The 20,249-nt window shown below is 35.5% G+C and overlaps 1 protein-coding gene across 16 annotated transcripts in view; it reads left to right on the forward strand.

Annotated features, from left to right (window-relative positions):
• Positions 1–858: 858 nt before the first annotated feature.
• The window catches only part of LOC133845900 (protein phosphatase 1 regulatory subunit 12A), a 38,292-nt gene continuing 18,901 nt past the window's right edge, over positions 859–20,249 (forward strand). For 4 of the 16 annotated variants that reach the window (XM_062280536.1, XM_062280539.1, XM_062280542.1 and 1 more), the window contains exons 1-12: positions 859–1,045; positions 1,755–2,259; positions 2,345–2,765; positions 13,017–13,129; positions 13,190–13,744; positions 13,813–13,901; positions 14,729–14,842; positions 14,907–15,000; positions 15,912–16,385; positions 16,788–16,895; positions 18,144–18,287; positions 18,503–18,695. In XM_062280536.1, the coding sequence (XP_062136520.1) occupies positions 2,508–2,765; positions 13,017–13,129; positions 13,190–13,744; positions 13,813–13,901; positions 14,729–14,842; positions 14,907–15,000; positions 15,912–16,385; positions 16,788–16,895; positions 18,144–18,287; positions 18,503–18,695 (2,142 nt within the window). In that variant the 5' untranslated portion in view covers positions 859–1,045; positions 1,755–2,259; positions 2,345–2,507. Of the gene's footprint in view, positions 1,046–1,754; positions 2,766–13,016; positions 13,130–13,189; positions 13,745–13,812; positions 13,902–14,392; positions 14,843–14,906; positions 15,001–15,911; positions 16,386–16,787; positions 16,896–18,143; positions 18,288–18,502; positions 18,696–20,249 lie in introns of those variants that run through there. The other 12 variants (XM_062280550.1, XM_062280551.1, XM_062280540.1 and 9 more) reach the window with 11 other exon arrangements.

Raw genomic sequence — 20,249 nt, forward strand, 5'->3', positions numbered from 1 at the left:
GGTGGGTTTTTAAGGGGAGAGAGAGAAAATGTACGCGCAAGGGGTAGAAAATGGCTAATGAAAGCGAGCAACGATTTACACCATAACAGGAGCACAGCATATGATGCCACTAACAGGACACTCAATTTCAAATAAAGTGCGTTATATTTATGACGCCATGCAAACTTTTTAATTTCCTGTGCTCCAGCCCTGGCTAATGGCGTTTCTCATTTTGGTGTGTACACACTTGCTCAGTTTAGTGCATAATATACTGAGCATAATCAGAAGAGTTTTTGGTATTTTTCGAGATTCAAACTGCTGTCACTTACCAAGCTTTCCTTCACCACCATTCGTATGCCAATACAAATGCCGTTACTTTTTTTCATATCGCATTTTTCCGAAAAACGATATTTGCTTCCTTCTTTTTAAACCGTCGTAGGTTAAGGCACACTTGAGTGATGAAATAAAATCGTTCTAGATGTTGTCTATATTTTCTAAAACACTTACAAACGAAACACTTTTGTAAAACTACGCGCCTTTTCGCACGCGTTTCGAAAGACTATTGGAATGCCTTTGGAAGTGTAACCAGGTGGCAGTTTCTGTATTTTAGTATTTTACGAAAAGATTGTGGTCACACTCTGAAACGGATCTTGAATAAAACGCTTTTCAGGAAATAGAAAGACTTAAATAATTTTAAAAATGAATTTTTAATAGTATATGAATCAAAGAATAAAAAACATTGTTGTTGGGCATACAAAAATCGATGCGTTAAAATCATCGATGCATCGATAGATTGGGCCTAGGCGCAGCAACATATGAATCGAAGAACAGGGTTGCCTCACTTCTCTCGGTTTTCTCTGTCCCTCTCTTTCATCAGTTTCATTTTAACATTTGTCGTGGCCGCACACGGAATAACACGGGAATTTATTTGTGAACGAAATTTACAATTTTTAAATATTATCCGAAATATGTACAATAATTTATTGCATTATTGTGCATTGCACTATTTAACCGCTTGACCCTGTGAACCATCCCATAAGAAAATAGTGTTTACCGAATAAGCAAAGTAAGTTTTCGGTTTCTTCGATGTGAAAAGTTTTCTACTGCAATTTGTACATTTTTCTCAACGTATGCGTGTGTGTGTGTGTATGTGAATGTGCGTGCGAGAGTGTGTGTGTTGGATGGTGCTCTGTAAAATGCCTTTACATAAGTAACATCATTATAATTGGCCTACAAAATGCATTATATAAAGAGCAAAAATCCGAAAAAACGATTGCGTGAAAAAAGAATGAAATATAGGTTTCCATCTTGTGTAGTTTCGTATTCTTCGTTCTATTTACTCGGCGTACCGACGTCAGCGTCGCGGCTGTTGAATTTATGTCAAATTGGTAACACATACACACACTCACACACTACAGTGTTGCATATTGCGTGAATGTGTGTGTGTGTGTGTGTAGAGAGAAAGAGAGAACAAGCGCGCGAACATACGTGCAATGATAAACAAAGTGTAAAGAGCAACTGAAGCAGCAGCAACAAATGTTCTGCAATATTCTATTTAATATATTTTCTAATAATCTAATGAGTGCGCATAATAAATTTGCTGCAAAAAAATAAAATCCAATTACAACAAAAAGAGAACGATAGACAACCCTGTGCACAAAAAATACATAAATGCGTGTGCCAGCAGCGCAGCGACGTCGGCGTCACAGTCGACGAAGTGTTGTGTTTAATGTCCATCGACGAAAATAATTTACGCGCAATTTCTTTCTTTGCAGGAGCGCAACAACAACACCGACTCGCGCAAATGGATAAAATGTTTGTTTTTAATGTTAAGCGAAAACTGCAAATCAAAAAAGTGTGATAATAACAGCAAAAAGAAAAGAAGAAAAAAAAAACGGGCGAGAGAACGCGCCAGCAGCCTGCATGCGCGCCTATGTGTGTGTGTGTGTGAACGTACGTGCGTGCGTGTGTGTGTAGTTCGCTGTCCGCTGTATATGTGTGTGTGAGCGAGAGCGCGAGCTTAGGCGAGTGAGTGTGCAGTGAAGTGCAAAAGAGAAATACGATAAAACAAAAAAAAAATAAAAATAATAAAACACGCCATGCAGTTGCGCCCGTTTTAGCTGATAAAGCGTACAACAAAAAGAAAAAAATATAAAATCAAATAAAATAAAAGCTCACACACATAAAGAGCAGTAGGCACGAAAGCGAGTGAAAATAGAAAATTAATAATTAGCAAGAAGAAGCAGCAGCACACACAACATCAAAGCAAATAGCCAAATTGTAAGTGATCAGTGCTAAAAACACATCGCTAACAACAAATTGAATGAAATTTTCACTCTCTTTCTGTCTCTATTTGCATAAATAGTGCAAATCAAAATTCTCGGTGCACAGCGGCCAGTTTTAAAAACGATCGCAAATACAATAAGAAATAAACAAGAAAGAAAAACAACAACACAACTGCAGTGCGGCAGCAGAAGAATTAAATTACAATCAAAAAGGCAAATAAACAGTGCTGCAAAACGGTCAAAATGTCGACACTGGACATACCCAACAATTCGGCAATGATGAAGCGAGCCGAGCAGCTGCGTCGCTGGGAGGAATCGGACACAAATCGCGCTCCGCCCACTCCCCGCCACAGCCGCAATGGGCGACACATCAAGTTCAGTTCGGGCTGCGTTTTTCTCGCCGCCTGTTTATCGGGCGATAAGGACGATGTGCTGCAGCTGATCGATGATGGCGCCGATATCAACACTGCTAATGTGGATGGCCTCACAGCGTTGCATCAGGTGCGTATTCCCTCTCTCTCCCCCTCTATCTCTTTCGTTCTGCCTGCCTTCGTTCGTTTATCTATCGATAAATTGTGTGCGATATAAATGGAGCACATTACGTCAGTGATTGCGAACACGCGACCCATCCACCTCCAACCCCTCCCCCCAGGGATGGGTAAACACTAAGTTGTGCAGGGCAATTTCGAAACTGTTGCGCCCAACTGAGTAGCGATGTCAGCGTCGCAGTCGCCTTTGACGTCGACGTCGACTTTGCTGTCTACACACATATTTTCTGGCTGTTCGTTCATTCATTAGTGTTGTTGCTCTTGTTGTTGTTGTTGTTGTTTCGTGCTCTCGCTGTGGTTTCCAAAGCACCGCAAAAACCACTAAAACATTAACAAATACATTTCTAATGCAAGCCGACGATTTACAACAAGTCGAAATGCCGAAGCTACGACAACAACAACAATAGAGGAGCAATAGCAACAAACGGCAAAACGGCGCAAGCATTAAATAAGAAAAATACAAAAAATTTTCTATTTTTAAATGCCAAGAAAAATATACAATCTACTCACACACACACACACACTTGCACACTCGCATACACACCAGGCAAGTTGTGTATATAGAGAAAGAAAAAGATTTTCGCAAAATCATTTTCATTTTTCTTTCAATTTCGATTGTTCTTTTTGTTCTTGAGCCTTCACATGATAATACTGAAACGAAAAACAACAACGAACAAGAAATAAATTCAAAAATCTTTGAAATTTATTTCATGTGGCGCCTTTCAATGCGAATGACTTTGCACAACCCTCGATCTCGATCTCGATATTATATACATATCATACAAATGAGAAAATCTAGCTTGTTTACATTTAAAGGATCGGAATTTGTTATTAATATTAATTCAACTTCGATTCGGCTAAAATTCCAGTCTTCTTTATTTTGGGATAGATTTGTGTTTATTATATGTGTTTATTTTTTAAGCGATCGAAATTTGTAATTAATAATAATTCAGTTTCGATTCTGAAATTCGATGTTTTCTGAATCATATTGGAACAATTGATATAAGAACACTTTTCTTGGGAATGGATTTACTTTTATTATGATACATAAGAAATGGCATTTCAAGAATCGGAATTTTGTAATTTAGAATAATTCAAATTTGATTCAGGAACTCGTTTCTCACTGAATTAAAAACATCATTTTGGAACAATATTTATTAGGTTGTATAGCTTAAAATCGTATAAACGTTTGAATTGGCTTTTATATGGAAACAATGCATAAAGTACTTATTTAAAATTATGAGAAATTTTGTAAAAATTTTCGAAAAACAAAATTTATTATTCTTTTAAGTCATGGGATTATTCCTTAGGATACAATTTGAAATTTTTGCTTAATGATATATTTTTTTCTTTGCTTTATTATGCATTCTTTAGATCCAGATATTCATCTTATCTTATATACCTTATTAAAATTTAGTTAGTTTGCGCTGTCGTTTATCTTAAATAAAACAATAACTGTTTAGGATACATTTCATCAATATTTTTATCAAAAATAAACTATGAAATTTGATATTAAATACTTTATTTTCTTCAATATTTTAATCAAACCTAAATTATGAAATTTGATATTAAATACTTTACTTCAATGAACTTGATTTTAGATAAAATACACTTTTTAAGGATGCAATTTATTTGGTCAACAATGTGTTGTCCAATATTTAAGTACATATTTTGCATTTTGAATAGGATTTTTATATGGAAATAATGAAATAATCCGCATATTTCTAAATGACCATTAAATAGTTATCAAAATTCAACTACTTAGTTTGCATTTTGAAGTAGATTCCTATTTGGAAATAATGAAATAATTCGCTGCTTCAAGCTGAAGGCATTTGCAGCCGTTTCTTTACCAACAGTTTTAGTATTCCTTTAAATTATAACTAACCTTTTTAAGGAAATAAATTCGCTGCTTCTTTCTAAATTCGACTCTCAATACTGACAAATTTAAGCAGCTTTCGTTGTAAGAGCATCTGTTTTGAATAGAATGCATATTTGGAAATAATGAAATAGTCCGCCATATTTATATATGACCATTAATTTGTTATCAAAGTTTAGCTACACAGTTTGCATTTTGAAATAATGAATAAACTCGCTGCTTCTTTCTAAATTCGACTCTCAATACTGACAAATTTAAGCAGGTTTCGTTGTAAGAGCTTCTGTTGCATGTGTGCGCACAGTTTTAGCAGCGACTGTCGCTAGTTTAATTCAGCTAATTGATTTTAATTATGCTGCGCCCGCTAAGAGCAGCAGATTTTCACCGTTTAGCCGCGGCGCACTTGTTAACCAGATGCTAATATGTACATAATCAGCGAGAGGAATGTGACAAGGGGGCGGGATGGAGAAGTGAGTGAGGAGAAGGGAGGCGGGGCAATTACAGCAATAATAATAATAATAACAATGGGAACTGCGCAGAGTCTTGAATTACTTGCGGCTTGTTGCAGTTGTTGTTGTTGCAGTTGCAGTTGTCGTTGTTGTTGTTAAACCGCAAGTTGAATTTCCATTGCATTTATTACAATATGTACATATGTTGTAAGTTTTAAGCATTGTAATTAATTAATTCAATAGCAGACAAGACGTGTCTTCTTCTGCTTTCTTTTTGCAAACAAAAACGCTTCAAACATACAAGTGAAAATTGTTTGTTTCGCCTCTTTCATTCATAAGCAACACAACTACAACTACAATGACAACATCCCAAAAACACAAAAAAAAGCAAAAACATCAACATCAACCACAGCAAAACACCTGCATGCCATTTTCAATGGCCACCTTCGGCTATGAATGATGATGATGATGATGATGACGATGATGACGAACCAACTGGACTTTGGGGGCGTCCCTGGCGGTGCGTTGACATTCAACTCACTGGGGGACGGCCGTCAGTTGACGAAAGAAAGATTGCAATAAATTACATCTGTTTGTTTACATCTCGACAAAACATGTAGTAGATATAAATCTATAGAGAAAGATAGATACATATTTCTCTATAAGTATATTGCATATTTTGTTCAATGTTCTAACGTAGTTCAGGGATATTCCGATTCGCTCAATATATATATGTATGCGCCATATTTCTATATACTTCACATATATATTTTTAATGGAATGTGCTAAATTTAAACATTTCTCTGAAATGTGCCATAAAACGTATATTCACCAAAGTTCAAGATACAAAGAACAAAATCGATATAAATTTCTGTTTCGTAGGCGTCACATATTCCAATGTTAAGGTATTTGTAGTTGCTTTAGCTGTCAATCTGGTATATTTTGCATATTTTGTATATTAAATATGCCGTTGGTATATTTTTTTTTTGTATCTATGGTATATTAATTGACAATCTATGGTATACCAATATACCAAAAAATGTCATTGGTATATTTGCATAGTTTTTTTGCGGTATATTAATTTGGTATATTTTAATATTAATACCGAACTCTTTTGATTTTATTCAAGATGTATGGCTGGTATCTTAAAGACGAGCACACTCAACTTCAGTTTTCTTACTTGTACTGTATCAATATATTTTTAGTATTTTGCAGTATATCAATATGGTATATTTTAAAATGAATACCGCACTATTTTCATTTTATTAAAAACAGGTAGCCGGTATCTCACAGTCGAACACACTCAACTGCAGTTTTCTTACTTGTTTGAATGTAGTACTATATCAATATATTTTTAGTATTTTGCAGTATATAAATACGGTATATTTTCAAGTGAATACCGCATTGTTTTAATTTTATTAAAAACAGGTAGCGAGTATCCCACAGTCGAGTACACTGAACTGTAGCTTTCTTGTTTGAATATAGTACTGTATCAATATAGCCTTTGAATACCGCTCTGTTTTGATTTTATTCAAAATGGATATCTCACAGTCGAGCACACTCAACTGCAGTTTTCTCACTTGTTTGAATGTAGTACTATATCAATATAGTTTTAGTGTTTTGCAGTATATCAAAATGGTATATTTTAAAGTTAATACCGCATTGTTTTCATTTTATCAAAAACTGGTAGCGAGTATCTCACTGTCGAGCACACTCAACTGTATCTTTCTTACTTGTTTGAATATAGTACTGTATCAATATACCAAGAATATGCTTTGGCATATGTTATAGTATTTTTGCGGTATATTAATTCGGTATAATATAAATTGTTTTGATTTTATTCAAAATGGGTATCTCACAGTCGAACACACTCGTCGACCATAGCTTTCTTACTTGTTTATGGCTTATCTCAGTTCTGCAAAGCATTAGTTTATGGCACATTGTAAACAACTGTAATAATAGTCGGTGGGGCTTATCAATTGTAGAGCCAAAGTTAAGCCTATGGAAATATGTATCTGAAAGATGCTTTCTATAAATACTTTTGACTAGCGAATGAATTTGCTTTTGCTGTACGATTATTTGTATCACATCCTCAATCCGCGTAATCTTTTTTTTAATACCATTTAAAAACTTCCGCCAAAAAGCGTTTTTATATTTGGGATTTGTAGAAACACGCGTTTGAAAAAACACTTGAACAAATTTGGTGGTTTCATTCTAATTAAGAGATCTGCCTTTTATAGGTTGCCTTGAAAGATCTTAAGATACAATTAGTATCGAAAAGTGTTTCTTGACTTGACTTGACAATCGGCTCAATTGTTTTATTGCATAAATTAACTAATTATTTTGTCAAAGCTAGCTTTGAAGATTGAGCGATATCTCGCAAAAATAGAAAACAAAAATGCATAAAATACATAATAATAACTACAAATCATGAACGTGATCGTTAGATGACCCCAAATCTGTATTTGTTGTTGATCTCTCTCTCTCTCTCTGGCTGCTGCTGTGTTGTTGTTGTTGTTGTTGTCCTGTCTCAGCAGATCTTGGCAGAGATCAGTTGCGTTTGTGCTGCGTGAGTTTTTCCAAAAACAAAAATTGCTTTGAGGTTCTAACGCGTTTTTATTATTGACGTGTTTTGTAACCTTGGCCCGGTTCTATCTCTGCTCTCTACGCTCTCAACGGGGCGGACAGACGAGCATCGACGAGCTGTGGGACAAACGGACGGACAGACAGACAGACAGTCGAACCGACGAACGGACGGATGAACGCACAGACAGCGAGATATGCGATATACGGCAACAGATACAGATACAGATACAAATCAAACATCCTCAAGAATTCACAGCGCGTGTTTCATGTATACATTTTGTATTTGTATGTATGTATATATGGCTGCGGCTACATTTGATTTGATTTATTTCTCGTTTGGTGTTTTACACCCAAAATAACAAACGATGCTGAAAATCTTGCGAATTGTGCAAACTGAAAAATCATTCTATGTCTGCAACAAATGAGAATGTGTGTGTGTGTGAAGAGTAGTGCATTGCATAATACCATTTCAAGCAAAATTCGAAATAACAACAACAACAACAATTGCCATTAAATTTGTACATTTTACAACCGCCTGCTGCTGACGTTGAATTTTTGTTGGGCCTCTCTCCGCGCTTCTCATCCCATTTTTATTACTACTGGGGTAAAATTTATGGAAAACCAAAAGAAACTAAAATTGAAAATCGTATTTTGCTTTTAAGGCGAGCCGACATCATTTTCGAACAGAACTACAGAACTTTTGTAGTTTTTTTTTGCAAAAACCATGACGAAATATGTATAAAAATAAATAGGAACAAGCATGTCCAACTTGTGGGTGGACTGAGATAATATCAGCGCTATTTATGACCAAGTTTTTGTTGATCGATAAAAAATTAAGTTCAACATAAATCAGGAGAAAGAGCAATGACTAATATTTATGATCTATTTAGCATGAAATTTCCTTATCAACAGCTCATCATAATTGTAGCAATATCGGAACTTTTTAACACCTTTTAGTTACTGTGCAAATTTTCAAAGAATTTCACACCCTTTTGCACTATTTTATTGGCGTTGCTTTTGGCCTTGGCCAAAATGCTTCTAACTCAAATATCTCACTCAGCTGACTAAATGTCAGCCACAGGCAACGACGCTTCACAGTTGGCGCTATTTTTTATTTCAATTGCTTTTTATTAATATTTTTTTGGCAGCTAGACGAGGGCGAGGCATTCAAGTGGCATCGCAAAAAAACATGAGAACTTTCACAAATAAAACACAGAAAAAACTACTAAAATTATTTGAAATTATTATGAAGGCTTGCCATAAGCAAAAATACCGTTTTGCCATGTGCCGCAAACTCTTGTTGTTGTTGTTGTGGCTCTTGTTGCAGAAGTATAAGTAGAAGCGAAATGGGAATAGTTTATGTATGATATAGATATTTCGCTCGTATATATCGCTGTTGCTGTCAGTTGTACATTTTCAAAAACTGCTTGAACTCAAGTGATTTGTTTGCTTTGGCTCTGATTGCTACAATTACTCAAAAGCAATTAGCTAAAATTACATTTTTAAGGCAGCTATGGATAGTGTGTACTTATCTAAACTATATATATCTATAAAATTTGAAGAGTTTGTAGAACTAAAAGTTTGACAGAAATACATCTTCTATATTAAATTCTACAATTGTGGTGCAGACAATCACAACTATGATCTCTATAATTTCTGAAAAATTCGATGCGATTAAACCAAAATTATAATTATTATTATAATATATTATATTATAAATTATAATAATTAATAAAGAAATTATTTTATATGGCAAACGAAGGGTCTTAGTGAATGATTTTGTACCCGATGGCATATCTTGAATGTAAATACTATATCGATATACCGAACATAGCCTTTGGTGTATGCTAGTAGTTTTTGGTACATTATTTGTTTGGTATATTCGAAAATCGAACAAAATATTTTGAACTCTATAGTATAATTTGAATGTAGTACTATATCGATATACCAAATAAAGATTTTGTAATATGGTAGTATATTTGGTAAATTAATTCGATATATTTCAAGAAGCGAATAAAATATTTTATACTTTATAGTATATTTTGAATATAGTTATATATTGATATATACCAAACATAGCTTTCGGTATATGTTCATATTTTGGTATTTAAATTTGGTATATTTCGAGAATCGAAAACAATCTTTTGTACCCTGTGGTATATTTGGAATGTAGTATTATATCGATATACCAAACATAGTCTTCAGTATGTGTTAGTATTTTGGTATATTTCGATAACAATACCGTTGTTTTTCTTTATGTTCATTTATATTTTTCATTAGTTTCTTGTATGCCAAATATAGCTATAATTAATGACAGAAGCCTGCGCAACGTTTACGAAAACTAGGCAAAGACGAATAGAAAAGAAAGCAAAGAGCAATGCGCTCTGAAGAGAGACAACGTATACGTAATATGCAGACAAGTCTAGGGCCGGAATCAGGCTGCCAAATGAGCCTCTTTTCAGCTACTTTGGCAGGATGTTGAGGGCAGCTAATAGGCAGCTCAGTTTGTGAAGAGGGCGGCGCTGGGAGGATTATGTGTGTTGCAAGCGGCGTGCAGGCCACAAAGCTGTTTCAACAAGTTGCTGCAATGCACGGCGTATACGTAATGCGGCGGGGTGAATAACATTTTGGGCACGAAGTGGTGGCAGAGCAGAGCAACAAAAAATCGAAACCAAAAAAAAAAAAAATAAAATAAAGGGGGGCAGAGTGGCAAATAGGCGAAATGCCGCTCAATGGCGTGCCAAAAACAAAAGGCTAAACTTAGCATGCAATTCGCAGACCGTTTTCCCTCTCTCTCTCTCTTCTATTCACTCTCTGCTCGGCTGGCCAAGAAAAATTCGCTTTCAATGCATTGAAAATAGCACAGAATTCATGCGCTTGTTGTTATTGTTGCTTTTGGCGCTGACATTAACACCAGACCAGAAATCAAAAGTCACAAATTGCCGGCCAAAAGATAAACTCTTGTCAAAAAAGAAGTCCGTCAACGAAATTTGTGAAGCGTGGGCGGTCGATCTTCATTTTGTTGTCGCTGTTGTCGTCAGTCAGTTTGGTCAGTTTATCAAAATTGCTCATAATTAATTAATTTGCTGCGTTCCAGATTTACAAATTGCTCGAGTCTCAAACGCTTGTCTCTTGCCTTCCTCTGTTTTGTTTTATGCCTCAACTCGTGTGCTCCCGTCTTCATTTTTTATGCGTTTTACTGCGAAATGGAAATTACTTTTGCATTTTCAAAGCAATAGACCTCTCAGAAGAAGAACAAAAAAAACGAAGTAAATTAACATATGGCGACTACAAAAAGAAATCGACAAAAAAGCCAAAAAGCAAAATATTTTATAGAACTGAAAGAGAATGCTTATCAAAGCCAAACAATTGGTGCTATATGAGAATTGAGGTTTGGCGCGTTTAGCTTCGGCTTTGTTTTTGCTGCTGTTGTTGTTGTTGGTGAAGAATTCTTATCGAACATTTCACTGACTGCTATAAGCGTCTTCGTCCGTTCGTCGTCGCATTGTTATTGGGCGGGTTCTTAGTTAGATAGCAAAACACACATAGAAGCCGCTTCGAGTCGAATCGAGTCGGAGTTGCTTCACGATGATATCATCAACGTTGCCATCGTTGTCGTTGTCGTTGTCGTTGTCGTCGTTGTCGTTGTCGCTTGTCGTCTTCGTTGTTGCGCACAGCGATGTCTTCAACGCTTCAACGGAAATCCGCATAAACAACGTTGTCCATGTGCCACAGCAATTCTCCAGACCACCTCACTCTCTCTCTCCCTCGCTTTCTATCTCGTCTAGCGCTCTCGTTTTCTATGTTTACTTTAACGTTTTTAGCAAGATAAACAGAGCATTGCCATTAAAACATGGCACAATTACTAGCTGAAAAAAAAACATTTAAACTTTGTAAGAATCGAAATACTGATTCATGCACAAAATCGAATACAATTTCGATATATTGAAGATTCAATTCAGTTCATCTACATACTGAAAATATATATTTACAAGAATTGGCAGCAAGCGTAAACAAGCGAAATATGTAAATTTATTTTTGCCCCAAAGACACGAGCACACAAACTGAAACAGAATCATCAAATGCTGCCTTTACTTTGCATTTATTCATTCTAGTTTATAATGCTTCTTTGATCGTTTCATTCTCGAATACTTGAATTGAAAAGTTCAATACTAAAATCATTCGCATTGATTATCATACTAAATACCAAACAGTCATGTTCTTAAATTCCTCTTCCCAATACATTTTTAACGACAATTTTTATAGCATAGTTTTTGGATCTTCAAAAAAAGAAAAAAAAATATATTAATGACAAAAAGTTTGTTGATTGTCTGGAGTTGATAAAAATTTTGTTTTTAAGTGGAAGTTTGCTATGATATTTTCTTGTTCTTTTTGTAGATAGATAATAAATAAAAGTTTTGTAAAGTTTAGTAGAAGTTTGATAATTGTTAATGTTAATCTTTTCAATGAATTTTGATTTGTGATCTTTATTACTATCACTTTTAATTCATTTACAGAATTTGTTAGAAGTATTGTTATCGAAATCAAAATTGAACTCTAAGGATCTTTTTAAAGTTATAGTTTTTGTTGTTAAGCTAACATAGAATGTTATTGACAGATTGTAAATATAAGTTTTGTTTAGAGGTTATTATTGTTTATGATACCATTTTCATTTAATTTTGGTTATGAAAATGCTACTGAATATGATCATTAATTTATTTCATATGGAGAATTTGTTAAAACTTGTCATTGTTTATAATTTGTTATCGATTAAAATATAAACTCTTGCAATCTAGTAATTGTTAGTGATCCATGATGATACTCAAGATCGCTATACAGTAATGATTTAAAATCGATTGACGATTGAAATCGTTATCGATATTAACAAAAGTAAATCCCGTACTTTATTTCCCCTCAATATTCTTTTTCTAATTTCTTTTGCGATTTTCTAATAATACTATTTTCTCGTTATCAAGGTCGATATCCAGTATTATATTAAATTCGATTGATGACTATTCGTTATCGATATTAAGGCTCAAGTTAAATTATATCGAATCATATGAAAAACTTATTTAGCCATTTTCTAATAATAAATTTTTCTCGATATCAAGATCAATATCCAGCAATGTTTTAAAATCGATTGATGACTAGTTATCGATAGTATATCCCAACCCACTTTATTTGCCATTCCTACTTCAATAACAGGCTCAAGTTGAATTAAATTGATAGAATTGAATCATTGGAAACTTTAATTTGCCATTAACTAATAATAAATCCTTTCTTGATCTGCTTGCAGGCCTGCATCGATGACAAGCTCGACATGGTTGAGTTCTTAGTGACGCATGGAGCAGATATTAATCGACAGGACAACGAGGGATGGACGCCGCTGCATGCGACAGCCTCCTGCGGGTGAGTGACAAATGAAATATCTAATTCTGAACTATAATTAATTCATAATTTTGTTGACAGCTTTGTGAGCATAGCACAGTATCTAGTGGAGCACAACGCAGATGTGGCTGCTGTGAATAGTGATGGTGACTTGGCGCTGGATTTGGCAAATGATGTGCAGCACATGCCCATGATTGATTACATGGAGAAGGTGGTGCAGGAGCGCAACATTGATGTGGATCAGGCGCGCAGAGCGGAGGAGAAGGCGATGCTAAACGATGCCAACAAATGGCTGCTTAGCGATGGCGCCGATGTGGATCGACCGAATCCAAAAACTGGTGCAACAGCGCTGCATGTGGCAGCGGCCAAGGGCTACACGAATGTGCTGAAATTGTTGCTGGCCGGCCGAGCGAATGTCGATAAGCAGGACAACGATGGCTGGACGGCGTTGCATGCTGCGGCGCATTGGGGCCAAAAGGAGACGGCTGAGATGCTGGTGGATGCGTGGGCCAACATGGATATACGCAACTATTCGGGACAATCCTGCATCGATGTGGCCGATCGCAAAATGGTCAAATTCCTCGAAGAACTGCGCGCCAACATGCGCATCAAGCGGCGTCCATCTAGTCAAATCAGGTAGCTTAAGAATTAAATTCAATTTCTTAAATCAATTACTAATCTTGTATCTTTTTTCCGCCTTGCAGCAGAATCTCAGATGCGATTGAAAATCATGTGGACAAAACACCAACGAAACTCGTACGCGTTGAAGTGAGAACTGATGCCGCTAAGGATGGTGCGTAAACTTCCCTTAGAAACCGAACCCAGAAAAGATCTTCCTCATTTAGCTGCTTCTTTTTTGCATCGAATTAAAAAGCTTTTCATCTTATATTTCTATGCCAACTATTTTATGTGTGTGCGTGTTTTGTTTTGTGTGTCTGCGACTTGTTTGTTTGTTGTGCCACTCTCAATTAGGTTCTCATGCGCGTTAAAGTTTAGTTTCGTATTGTTGCATTTATTACAAACACAGCCATAGACATTGCCTCTTCCTCCTTCATCATCATCATCTTTATCATCATCAACTTTTCTATGTTTTGCTTCATTTCATAATCTCGATCGAACTCATTGTCTAGTCAACATTGTTTTTGTGTAACTCTCTCAGCTTGCAACCTCTTTCTCTCTCTTCTCTTCTCTCTTTTCCCCATTATCTCTCGCTGCGTCTGTCGTTTTTCTCTCTCTCTCTCTATTTGTTGTCTTGTCTTTGTCCACACACAACGCACACTGCAGCTGCCACAAGTTCGCTTAGCGCCAGCGTTAAAGTTGAGCCTGATGTTGATGTTGCCACTGCTCCAAAGGATGCTCATAATGATGATGTTAAAGTTATGGTTAATGATGATGATGATGAGGCAGCAGATACCGATTCAGATCTCAGCGATTCAACAGAGAGCTCGCACAGCACAAGTTTATCCGAGAGCGAAGGTAGTCGGCGGCCCTCGTCTCGCTCCCGTTTTTTTCCCCCTCTCCTCTGCCTGCATTAAGCCACGTTTAATCAACTAATACAGAGCGTGTTATCTACTTTTGTGTAATGCATATTCTAATATTGATTTCACTTTCATTTTGCAGCTGAAAATGTGAAACCCAATCAGCAAATTCATGCCGCCGAACACGCCGTCGAAGATGAGGCGCCTTGGCGACGCAAAACGCTTCGCACGCCCAACGACAGCCCCACTAAGAATCGTAAGTACTTGATGTTTATAATTGCTGAATATAAATAATTAATTTATACATATTTGTATTACAGAAGTTCCTGACAAAGAGCTGAGCGGCAAAAGCGCCAATGAGAGCGCCAACGATGTCATCTTGCGACGCACGCACAGCTTTGAGAATGATCAAAAGTGAGTTTCAGTTGCACCATTCGGTTGCAAATACAACACACAGAACATTTAGACAGAAATGCGTGCCACACACACATACACAAACATACGCATCACATTGCAAATTAACCCGCATTTAATTAATTATGTATTATAATAATAACAAATTGTATATCTAATGTGTCACAACAATTTGCACAACATTATCGGTTAGTTTTTTGCCGTTTGTGTTTCACCTTTTGCTGATTGCGCGCCGCTTATCACTCACACACACACACACCTACATTGCTCTCTCTTTTTATCTCTCTATAACACACACCTCCATCACACACACACACACATACACATTTGTACAGAAAATCAGACAAAAGCATTGAATTGGTCATTTTCGCAAGCACTTTATGCAGTAATTCTTTAAATTTAGCCACACTATTATCGAGTGTCGCAATTTCTCTGCGCTGAATCACACACGAAATTAAAGAATTGTGAATTGTGTTTTTTTAAGTTTTGTAAATAATTAAAAGGAGCAGGTGCAGCTGCCACATGAGGTGGCAAGCAGCGAAATCAAAGCAAGGTGTGAAGCACAAACAATAATAACAATAATCCGCAGAAGATAAGAAAGAAAGAAGAGATTGTTTGTGTGTTATTATTTGAAATTTGATTTCTTTTGTTATTTTTTGTGTGTTCTTTTTTCTTATGTGCAACCAAAAACAACAACAACCAACTACAACAACAACAACTACTACAACTACTACTCACCAAATCTCGCACCAAATCATCAAACGCTTATCTCGATAAAAACCAAAAACAAAACCAAACCAAAAATCCAATTCTAACCTGCCCGCCCGCCTGCCTCTGCCTCTGCCTCTGCCTGTCACATGAAAACCCTGCCTGCATTCCTGCGCTGTCCATTGCAAATGATTCGCGAGCAGATTCTATCAAAAGTACAATGAGCTGAGGGCACGCATTAAGGCGAACTCGTGTCCCATTCTGCTAGCGACAACGGCGAATGCGCTGCCTGGTGGCATCGGCATCGGGGGCGTCGGTGGCAACAACGCTGCCAATAACAACAATAACCAAAGTAGCAATAACAACAATAATAATAACAACAACAATAACAACAACAACAAACAGAGCCAGAGTCTGCTGCTGTTGGGGAAAACAGCAAACACAACATCGACTGGCTTGAGCAACAGCAACAACTACAACAACACATCAAGCACCATGAACACAACATCAACAACAGCCACAACCACAACAACAACACTCAACACACACACACCAACAGCAGCTACATTAACAACAGCAACAAATGCATCAGCTACAACAACAACAACAGCAACTCCAAGTCAAATTTATAGCGTACAAAGATCGGCCTCCCTCAAAGATAACTCTGTGTATTTCAGGTTTGTTTTGTGTCGCCAATTTTGGGGGTTGACTATCGTAATCATAAATATATATAACTTAACTCTATAACTTGTAACTAACTAGCCAAATATGTGTAATCCGTAATGTGTAACCTGTAATCTATATATATACTATATACTCATTGCTTTTGCTTAGCTTCTCTATAGAGATATATACTACTACTACTCCCTATATTTATTCCCCTACAAATTCTCATTGCACCAAAACAACAAATATCTATACTTAACATTTATTTAGGCAATGCGCACAATGTCGTCTATTTCTCTTAGATATGCTATTTACAACACCTTTAATGTGACTTTGATTAATGTGTTCTATTTGTTTTATTTCTATCTTCTCCTTTCTTTGATCCTTTCAACTTGAATTGCTGCCACATGCAGGAAACCGATTGCTCCAGCTACAGCTTTGCTGAATGCAGCGACAACGACACCAACCACAACTGGACTCAGCTCACCTTCAACGACTGTGCACACCCCACCAATACGCAGGTGAGTAGCGGTTTGAAACAATGGAGTTAGGGTCAGTTTTCTGAAAGTGCAGAGTTGTCAGATTGCATTGCAGTAGAAAAAGAATATAGTAGTAATTTGTAAAGTTTGTAATTTTAGTTTTGATAGTAATTAACTATCGAATAAAACAGTTTCATACTATTTTTACTATCGATATTTGTTATCGATTGTATAAGAACTCTGTAACAACTTTCGATTCCTTAGTATAACATAATATTTTGTTGTATAATATCGTTACTATTGATATTAGTTATTGATTGTATTACTATTGATAATACTGTTAGATTGCTCTTATGGTTAGAGCCTTCACTTTTATATGTTTCTATTACAATTAGCAATGTGTTTTAGCAAAAGTTTAATATTATTCATAATACATACGAATAGGAACTTAAATCGTTACTTTCGATATATTTAAATTTGTTAAAATAATACTCTCGGATTTTTCTTATATTTAGGGACTTGACTTTTAATATTTGAACTATAATTGACAGTATTTTTATATAACTCATAACACTAACATAAAGAAAGGATCCTTAAATATAAATACTATCGATGCTATCGATATTTAAAGCAATGATTTATTGTCAGAGAGATACAGATAGGAACATTAAAAGTATCAATAGTATCGATTCAAACGAAACTATATATAATTGTATTAAAGCGACACTGTTAGATTTTACATTTGTTTGGAGACTTCACTATCAATATTTTAACTATTATTGAAGAGTTTTGTCAGTAGTTTTATATAGCAGACAACAAAAAAGGAGCTTTAAATGAAAATGCTATCAATGCTTTCGTTACTACCGTTACTCGAAGCCATAACTTATCTCTTATTTTTAGATATTTACCTTTTAAAATTCCCATTACTATTATTTATATGTGTAGATACAGAAAAGAGTTTAAGTATATCGATAACAGAATAAATACTATCGATGATATCATTACTTTCGATATTTTAAGTCATTCTTATCTCTTAGAGCCTTAACTTTTGACAGTTTCCTTATTATTCATTATTTAGTTTGACAGTAGTTTAATATTATTTACAACATATAGATAAGAGCTTAAATATATCGATGACGGAATAATGATCACAAAGGCTGCAATTCTATACTTCATTTTAAAAATAAACATGCACTCAAAGAAAACTGACCTTGCCAATACTTTCAAGTCCGTTTAGTACACATATCATTTGCATTATGGGTTTTTATAATATATACGTATCGTATAAAGAAACAATTCCGTTAGCAGCCCCGCTGCACAGAGCGGCAGCACCAGCAACAACAATGGCAGCACCACGGCAAGCGCCAGTGCCAGCGATGTGGAGACTCCCAAGCCCAAGCAATCGGCGGGCAATATATTCAAAAACTTTTTCAAGTAATAATCACAAAAGTCGTAATTGTTAATTGGTTAACCAAAACATTTGTGAAACGCTCGCCAAGCAGCTCTAATCCCTTTTAATTGCTCTTCCAACAAAGTTGCCTCTGCGTTATGATTTGATTATGTTGTTGTTTAGCATGTTGTTAAGCTATTTTATGTGCCTCTGAAGATGTGTAATTATACTAATTTTATTTGCATTACATTTTTACCAGATCCTTTGTGCCTCCGGTGCGTGACGAGGAGAGCGAAACGCAGCGTAAAGCGCATGCGAAGCGAGTGCGTGAGACGCGTCGCTCGACGCAGGGCGTGACCCTTGATGAGATCAAGAGTGCCGAGGAGCTGGTCAAGAAGAAGAACCTGGGCATGAACAAGAACAACAATAACAATAACAACAACAGCAGCAGCGTAAGTACTTTGTGTGCCCAAGCCAAAAAAAAAGAAAAACAAATATTTATTTAATGTAAATGAAAATGAAAAACATTGAAAAACAAAATCACCCCACGAATTCGACACAATTTGAACAAAATCAGCCAACAGATCGTTTAGCGAATCGTATGTAGATCAGTTCACATTAGAGAGATTCATATTTATCAGCAAAACATTATCACTTAGATGCACCACATTGCGTATACGCGATGTGTGCTCATTATCTCTGTAGCTAAAAGAGTTCACAACATCACATACATACACACACACACATACATCCTCACACACACACAAACACACTCATGAGTAGAGTGTTCTTAATTCGTACACCAGCAACAACTGCTTATGGTTATGGTGTGTCTTCTATTCCCATCCTCCCTCGGCCCCCCTTCATATTAATGTACTCGTTGTTTGCCCCTTCCTCAGTTCATCCAATCATTCTACACTTGTGTGTGTGTACTCACTCACTCTCTCTCTTCTCTCTTTGTGTGTCTTTTACTGCATCAAAAGCATAAACCACAAGTCGAGAATGTTTATAATTTGGTGTTTGTCGTGTTCTCATTTACATTTGTTACTCTCTCTCTCTCTCTCGCTCCCTCACCCACATAAGTCTCTGTCTGTGCGTGTGTGTGTTTTATTTATATATATGTGTGTGTGCGTGTGAGCACGTTTATTAAGCCTAGTTGTTAACAATTAGCTTTATGGTAGCGCTTAGTTTATTTACATCCAAATATTCCCAACACTATGCAAAAGAACCAGCAAGAAATGTAACGATCAAGTAAAGTTATCGGAGAAGTGGTTCAATATATGACCCATTGATAAATACAATTCAAAGATCCCAGATATATAAATCGGTATAAAGAAACCGTTTCTTAATTAAAAGAAAACAATTCAGAAAATATTAAAATAAAGTCGTTACCTTTCTAACCATCCTTTCGAAATATTAACTTTGTAATTCCAATTTAAAAAAAAGTATTTTGGTATATAACACTAAAACCATATTTCGAAAACTACAAATCAAAGATTCCAGATATATCAATCATAATTTGGGAACAATTTCTTAAATAAATCATTTCAGAAAATATCAAAAAACATTTTTATTAAATTCAATTCAAAAGTAAAGTTTATTTTGAATACTATTAACTTTGTATAATCTCAATTTAGAAAAATTATTATGAAAATATTTCGAAATCTAAAAATCAAAGATCCCAGATATATAAATCGTAGTTAAGGAACCAATTCCTAATTAAAAAATGACAATTCAAAAAGTTTTCAAATAAATTCTACTAATTTCAGTTCAAAAGTCAACTTCTTTTGATTTATTATTAACTTTGAATAATTTCAATTTAGAAGAATTATTGCGAAATATGAAAATTAAGAAGTAAGCCAAAGATCCCAGATAAACTATCAAAATAAATTATTTTTAAATTCAATTTGAAAGTAATCTTCTTATGGAGTATTCTTAACTCCATATAATTTCAATTTATTATAAAATATAGAAATGAAGAAATATTCCGAATATTTTCCAATTAT

The sequence above is a fragment of the Drosophila sulfurigaster genome, chromosome 3 (genome assembly GCF_023558435.1).
Source record: "Drosophila sulfurigaster albostrigata strain 15112-1811.04 chromosome 3, ASM2355843v2, whole genome shotgun sequence".
NCBI classification, from domain to species: domain Eukaryota; kingdom Metazoa; phylum Arthropoda; class Insecta; order Diptera; family Drosophilidae; genus Drosophila; species Drosophila sulfurigaster.